Source organism: Myotis davidii, unplaced genomic scaffold (assembly GCF_000327345.1).
Source record: "Myotis davidii unplaced genomic scaffold, ASM32734v1 scaffold38, whole genome shotgun sequence".
NCBI lineage: Eukaryota > Metazoa > Chordata > Mammalia > Chiroptera > Vespertilionidae > Myotis > Myotis davidii.
In genome coordinates, this window is record NW_006291383.1 from 6,364,240 (window position 1) to 6,371,887 (window position 7,648).

General features: G+C 46.8%; 1 protein-coding gene across 1 annotated transcript; it reads right to left on the reverse strand.

The window, feature by feature from the left end:
• Positions 1 to 2,580: 2,580 nt before the first annotated feature.
• Positions 2,581 to 7,374, reverse strand: PROCR (protein C receptor). Its single transcript, XM_006764566.2, has 4 exons — positions 7,033 to 7,374; positions 4,399 to 4,650; positions 3,787 to 4,065; positions 2,581 to 3,542 (listed from the first exon to the last, which is right to left on the reverse strand). The coding sequence occupies exons 1-4, from the start codon at positions 7,109 to 7,111 to the stop codon at positions 3,427 to 3,429; spliced, it is 726 nt and encodes a 241-aa protein (XP_006764629.1). The 5' UTR covers positions 7,112 to 7,374; the 3' UTR covers positions 2,581 to 3,426.
• Positions 7,375 to 7,648: the final 274 nt, after the last annotated feature.

The following is a 7,648-nucleotide window of genomic DNA, read 5'->3' on the forward strand; positions in this document are numbered from 1 at the left end:
TTGTAGGACTTCCACTCAGCCAGCGTTCCTGTGGGTCTGGGTGATGTCCCTTCCGTCTTTTAGTTTCACTTTTGAAATGGTTGTTCGAGGCGGCAAACTCCGGCGTTAACCTATGCCGCCATCTTGGTTCCTCCCGGAAATCTCAAAATTTAGAATTTGCTTTTGTTTTTTGTCTTCCCAAGATCTGAAACCTCTTCCTTTGTGTGAATCTTAATGGGAGACAGGGTTCCACAATCCATAAGAAAAGCCAAAGATACCTAAAGTTTCCCTCCTACTCTCCTTGCAGCAAAGGCAAATGGCTTGGCCATTTGAATCCTCCCACCAGGACTCTGAGTCTTAAACAAGGAGTGTAAAGATACTAGAACAGAGTAGAATTCATCTGAGATGGCAGCCTACAGTGGTGATTGAGGTAGTTCCAGCTGTGGTATCCTTCCCTAGACCATTCCTATGTCGTGACTTCGGCTGTGATCCCTGGTTTTATTTTCTGAGTTTGATTAGCTGGCCTTCCCATCAATTCTGAGGATTTCAAATATTTATTTCCCCTTTAGTTGGCAGAGTTGGTTTCTGTTGCTTAACTATAAATCTTAGCATAACTTTAAGTTATGGGTTTAGAGAGATGGCAAAAACACAGGTCTTTCACTTTTTTTCTTTGTGAACTTCTTTATTGCTACTGTTGTGGTATTACTTCTGTCATTTAAAAATATGCTTTTAAAATCAATAACCCAAAGCACAGTTGGGCAAAAAGAAGTACTAAGAAATAAAATTTGAAAATTAGGATGGAACCAGATTGCACAAATCCTTCAGTATCATTTTGAAGATTCTGAATTTAGCTCAATAAATGTGGGAAATTTATAAAACAGAATAATGAGCCCAGCTGGCATGGCTCAGTGGTTGAGCATTGACCTACGAACCAGGAGGTCACGGTTCAATTCCTCGTCAGGGTACATGCCTAGGTTGCGGGCTTGATCCCCAATAGTGGATGTGCAGGAGGCAGCCACAATGATTCTCTTTCATCATTGATGTTTCTGTCCCTCTCTCTGATATCAATATAAATAAATAAATAAATAAATAAATAAAACAATGATATGATCAAATCAATTGTTTTTTATTGTTATATAGAAGGTGAAACAGAACTCAGAGAAATTAGTGACCAGGAGAACAATTAGGAGGAGGCTATTGCCATGGTCCAGACAAAATATTGAGAACATTTCTCAATTTGGAGACAGAGTGAGGTTGTCAATCACAGGTTGGGTGTTTTGGAGGCAGATGCTGAGATAGAGTTTGAGGTGCAAGATATTAACTAGGGGGAGGAAGCTGGATTGAACAGAGGGAAAAGTTAAACTGCAATATAGATCAGACATAGACCCAGTCAACTTGACAAGGAGCTCTGGAGTGATGGCTCATCAGAATTGTCCTGCAGTAGGCCAGAATGGCTGCACCTTTCCATCCCTGCGCTGCTCAGTCAACAAATGAGGATGGCCCTGGTGTAGGACTGTTCTCTGTAGGCGAGGCATACCCTGAAGGAACTGAAGCAGCAAGAAGCTATCTGCTGGCTATACTCCCTGTAACTGAACAGCAAGTTCCTTGAAGGTAGAACTGGGTGGCACACGTCCATGCCTACCACAAAGAAAGAGATGAATTATAATACCTGGAACAAGAGCAATGGAGTGGAAAGGAGGGAATGGATTCTACAGATATTGTATTTTGTAGGTGGGGGATGAAGAGGGAGTCAATGTAAGTTAACTCTGAGTTTTTACATTGATATGATTTGATGGTAATTCCGTTTAATTGATAGTAAACCACAGGAGAAAAAGAACACGTTTGGAGAGAAAGATATGTTTATTTTGAATATGCTGACTCTAAAATGTCTACAGAATATTACGGTAGAGATGATTTTCAAGAATGAATGCATATGGGGATGGTCTGGAGATCAACAACAAGTGCTATACAGGGTGGGGCAAAATTAGGTTTACAGTTGTTCATATGAAAAATAATACAATAATTAATAAATAATAATACAAGAATAAACTCTGCTCTACATACTCATAACTGTAAACTTACTTTTGCCCCACCCTGTATTTGAGTATACATATATCATATATATTCTTATTTAATATGCATAATGCCTCTATGAAGTAGGTATCTTTATTATACCCTTTTTGTATATTTTATCATACCTTTTGTTTATGGAGAAATTGAGACTTTAAGAAGTTAAAATGCCTGGTGAAAGAAGTAAAACTCAAGTCTGTCTGATGATGAAACACATGCTCTCAGAAACAAGATTATACTGCTTCCCCATAGAAATCACCACAGATAGATGGCATTGGAAGCCATGCAAGTTAGTAGGTTGCCCAGAAAGATACAGTTTAAAGGGAAACAAAAGGAGCCCCAAAATGGAATTCTAAGGGAGCTAAAATTTCCAAGATAAATGGAGTAAGATGGTATAGGCAAAGGGATTGAACAGTTTTTAAAAATTCAAAGTATGGTATTTCAGAAGTTGGGGTAAAAATAGCTCTAGTCCACAAAGTGAAATGTGCAGATATCATGGAGGATGCAGTTTCCACAATTAGAGGTCATTGATGAGTTTGGAGCAGTTTATTGAGATGTCAGACTGCAATGGTTGAAGAGTGCATCTATAATAATAAACGTGTAATATGCAAATCGACCAAACGGCCGAACAGTGGAATGACCGTCCGGACGACTGTCTGGACTACCTTCCGGACAAAGCCAGGGCTGCGAGGGCTGAGGCAGCCGGGGCTGCAAAGGCCTACTCTTGCATGAACTTCATGTATTGGGCCTCTAGTAGGAGATAAGGACATAGAAGCAAAGGGTATAGGGTAGTTTTCTAGAAAATTTTCAAAGTAGAGGAAATAATAATGCCTTGTACATAAATAAGGAATTTATTACTCTTATTGACTGATTATTTAATAACTCCTTGTTCCCATATTACTTGGTTTTACACTCCTACCATTTCTCTAGTTATTACTTTCTACCTCCTTCATAGCATTGTCTCTTCCTATGGCTGACACATCTGCAGGCATTGAATGTTATTTATTTTGGTTTTGTGATGACTTGTTTTACTTGGTTATGTGATTCTGTCTGTCTTTGGAGGATGGACCCCACGATCACTACCACAACTCCATCATCTGTTTTTCACAAAGATAGACAAGCATTCACTTCTCAAACCAATGCAACGAAGCATGCAAGTTCTTAGTTTTCTAGTCAACCAAGTACTCCGTCTACCTAGCCTTCTCTCCTTCCCTCACCCCAACTCTTGGTGGGCAGATCTGGAAGAAGAAAGCCGGTACTCCAAACATGGGATATCATGTCCCAAATGGGGAATATGTTTGCTTTTTCAGTGAGCTGAGGTTTTTCTTTGTCAGCCCCCATCAGTCCAGCCCTTCTCCAGAGGGGACTGGAGAGTAATTAACACAGCCGTCCACCTGTGCACAGGAAGATGCCTCCAGCCACGCCACCGATGATGAAAGTGCCCAGCAGGATGCCCAGGACCAGCGAAGTGTAGGAGCGGCTTGTTTGGCTCCCTGGAGAACATGCAGAAAGTTAGCCTTAAGAACATACCCCGAAGGAATCTATAGTTTGAATCAAACCCCAAGGGATTTCTGCCCCAAAGGTAGGGGACTAGTTCACCAAGTGACTTAAGCTGTGTGTACTCTGTCCCAAACTCCCAGCCCTGGGAGTCGTGTGGCTCAAGGTCTCCATCCTTCAGGTCCATCCATTTGCCTGGAACCTACCCAACATACAGGCCCATGGCCAATCCCACCATACCTTTCAGGGTTTTCGTGGTGAGGTGTTCTTTCACATACTGCACACAGGTGTTCTGCAGGAAATCCTGCAGATCATACCGAGTACGATTGTAGGCGTTGAGCTGACGCAGGGTGTAGGTGACCACTGAAGAGCTGACCTGGGACCCTGCCACCCATGAGGCAGCCTCTGGCTGGAAACTCACAAAAGAGCTCCCATTCACAGCCACTTCAAAGAAGGTATGGGCCCTAGAGCCCTCAGAAGGCAGCTCACAGCCCAGGAAGCAGCGAATGGTCAGAGGAACTGTGGAGGGGGATTCAGGGTCAAGGGGATGTGTGGAGAGGGTGCCAGGTGTAGGGATGTTCACCTGGGGGAAGTGAACTTTAGGGTTTCAGGGTGGGTCTACCTCAAGATCATGCCAGCAGGAGGAAGGCCTGACAGAAGGCTCGGACTCCTCTCCAGCCTCAAACTCTTACCCAGCAATCAGTAAATGCCCGTGCCAGGGCACCACTGGGCTCCTGAGAGCCTCCCGCCCCCACAGGACCACGCCCATGTGTGCAGGTCCATCCACAAGACCCCTCTGGGAAACCACAGGTCCCCACCCCAGGCCACGCTCCCCAAGCGTGACCCACTCACAGGTCACGCCCCGCTCCAGGTGTACTAGCCGCACTATGTTTTGGAAGTTGCTCAGGTAGAGCCGCACGTTTCCCTCTGTGTGCGCCCAGCTCTGGGGCTCCTGCAAGGGGTGCAGCTGAAGAATCGTGATGTTGGAGTCCTGGCCTTCCAGCAAGTGCGTCAGCTGCCCCCCCAGCGACGCGTTGCCTTGGTACAACACTTGATCAGGGTCTGGGAAGTAGGAGATCTGGAGCATGTGGAGGTTCTGAGTACCTGGGGGGGGAAGGCAGTGTGTTGGTCCCTGGCTGGCCTGAGAGAGGCTGGCGTGGAATGGGTCGGCGAGGAGCCGGAGTTAATAACCCCGTCTCCAGAAGCCGGCCGCCCACCTTCTTGGCCCTTCATAAACTACAAAGTGTCCTCCCTCCCTTCCTCCCATTTAATGCTCACAGTAACCCTGCCAGGAGGTGAGGACAGGGATTATTATCTTCATTTTACAAATGAGGAAACTGAGGCCAGAAGAGGAGAAGCCACTTGCCTGAGGGTAAGCCAGACAGTCAGTGGAAGACCCACTCTGATCTCCCTTCTCTCTCTCACCTCCACCCCGTTTCCAGCTGGTCAACAATTCCTGACCTACAATAAAAATCCCGGTTCTGTCCCCTCTGCCACTGCCCTACTTCAGGCCTCATTGGTTCTCACCGGGACTCGGATAGTAACTTCTTTCCTCATGCCCCTGCCCCTCATTTTTCAGTTTCATCCCTTTTAATCTGCTCCCTACCTGACCCGGAAAAAAGATTATGTCCTTCTGCTTAAAATGCTCCAGTGAAGCCCAGCCCGGTTTGGCTCAGTGGATAGAGCGTCATCCCGCGGACTGAGGGTCCTAGGTTCGATTCCTGTCAGGGGCATGTACCTCGTTGCAGGCTCAATACCCAGTCCTGGTCAGGAAGCATGCAGGAGGCACCCAATCGCTGTGTCTCTCTCACATTGATGTTTCTCTCTCTCTGCCTCTCCCCCTCCCTTCCACTCTCTCTAAAAAAAGCAATGGAAAAAACATCCTCAGGTGAGGATTAACAAAAAAATTAAAAAATGTAAAGTCCTCCAGTGACACACTCAACAATAATAATAGTTATTGGGCTTATTATGACCTGGGCACTGTACACACATTATTATGTTATTTGTGCCTTCCTTCCTTTAACTTAATACAGGAGCTACTATTATTAACCCCAGTCCATACGGGAAACAGGCTAAAATGGTATAACAGAGCCAAGATTTGAATGCAAGCAGTCTGCGTCTAGCATTCTTAGTCAGCCAGCTATACTGACTCCTTATAGGATATCTGTCCACAGAATCAAGTCCAAAGTCTTTAGCATGGATTTTCAGGGGACCAGGCCCCTGCTGCCTTTTTCAGTCTCTGCCCAGTGCTTGGCTGTATCAAACTCCTCATGCTGCCTTTTGACTGACATGTAAATAGCATGTCCGGGTTGCTCTGCTTCCTGGCAAACTTCTATTCATGCTTCAAGACCCAACTTGGTTGTTCTCTCCTTGGAGGAGTTTTCCTGATGCCTCTTCTCTTTATCCTTCCAGACAGTGGACCCGTTTCAATGACCCGAGATTCCACATAACTGTCTGTAAACACACAGGCTACCATGGGCTCCTCTAGGCTACAGGTTCATATGGTATCTCTACCTCCGACACCTAGTAAGGGCCTGGCACAGATTTGGTGCCTAGAAAATGTCTGAGGAGGGAATGAGTCTGGGGTTGCAAATCTGTGCTGTGACCAGGTTTGCATTTGAGAAATGCTCTGTGACTGCAGGTGTGAATAAGTACATCTATGTGGATAACCTTAGACAGGTTCTTAACTGCTGTGTGCCCTCGTCTTCTCCTCTGTGAAATGGAGATAATATTACATCCCTTGTAGAGAGTTTGTGGGGGTTAAATGAGGCAACACATGCTTTAACCATAGTGAACACTCGTTGAATTCTGGTTATTATTCACTCCCTCTCAGAAGGGGAGACTAAAGCTATAGAGATTGTGGGAGACAGAAGAGTCCTTGTGCAATTGCAATGAAGGGCAATCACCCCACTTCTGTGCTTCCCCCACTTCAGGCAGCTGATCTCCTGAGTTCTCCCGCTGACAACAGTTTCTTTTTCCCCAGCTTCACCTCACCAACTGTCCCCAGTTTTCCTCCACTTTCTCTATTCTCCTTTTCTGCCTCACATACCTCAGCCCCAATCTTTCCCCAAGTATTCCCTCAGTTCTCCACGTCCTCCAATTCTTTTCATTTCTCAATTCATCTCTGGGTGTCTTCCCATCTTCCCTAGATTCACCCCCATCCACCATCACCCTCAGCTCTCCTTCTCCAGACTTTACCCCATCCCCTCTCCCTGAGGCTAATTCCCTCAACGCTTCTACCAGTCCCTTTCCCATCTTTCTGGTGTTGTCCACCCTCACCACCAGCCTCCTCCGTCTTCCCCTCTCTCACCTGGCTTTGGAACACACACCAGTCCCCGGAGCCCTGCCTGCCCTATAGAAAGACCCAGCAGACCACAATACAGACACGGTGAATAAGCTCTCCTCTGGTCTAGCCCACATACCCCAAGAGCCATCCTGAGGCAGGAAATGTGACCTCCCTCCCCCTCCCCCTCAGCCCCCACTCACCATCGGAAGTTTCCGGGATACAAAGGGCCCTGCCGGGCAGAATCAGTAGAAGCAGCAGTGGCAGCAATGTTCTCAACATCCTGGGACCTTGATCCCACCTGTACTCCTGGCTTTGGCAGGCTGGGGGCTCCCACTGACTGCAGCCCAGGGGAGGGAGGACCGCCTGGGAGGGGAGAAAGCTGAACGGAGGAGCTGGAAGGTGACCAGGGAATGGGAGGAAGAAGAGGACGCCAGGCCTTTAAAGTGTTATTCCAACCCCGGCTTATTTCCTACTAGGGGGCCGGCCTCCTCTTGCCCGCCCCCGGCCCCGCCCTACATCGAATTCTCCTGCCCAGACCTGCCTTTTCCCTTTTCCCTAAACCGCTTCTGAGGAACAGGGAGAGGCGGAAAAGGGGGAGCAGGGGCTTCCAGAAGTCCTGCCCTCGCTGAGTCAGGGGGTGGGGCATCTGTTTTCAATCAACTTAGAGCAGACTCTAGGAACCAGCAGGTGACTATTGAGGAGACGGAGGTCCAGAGAGGTTCAGGGACTTGCCCAAAGTTTCTGCCTCATGGTGGTCACAGATCAGGAATTAGAATTGTTTTCCTGCATGCTGGCTACATTTTTATAAGAATTTGA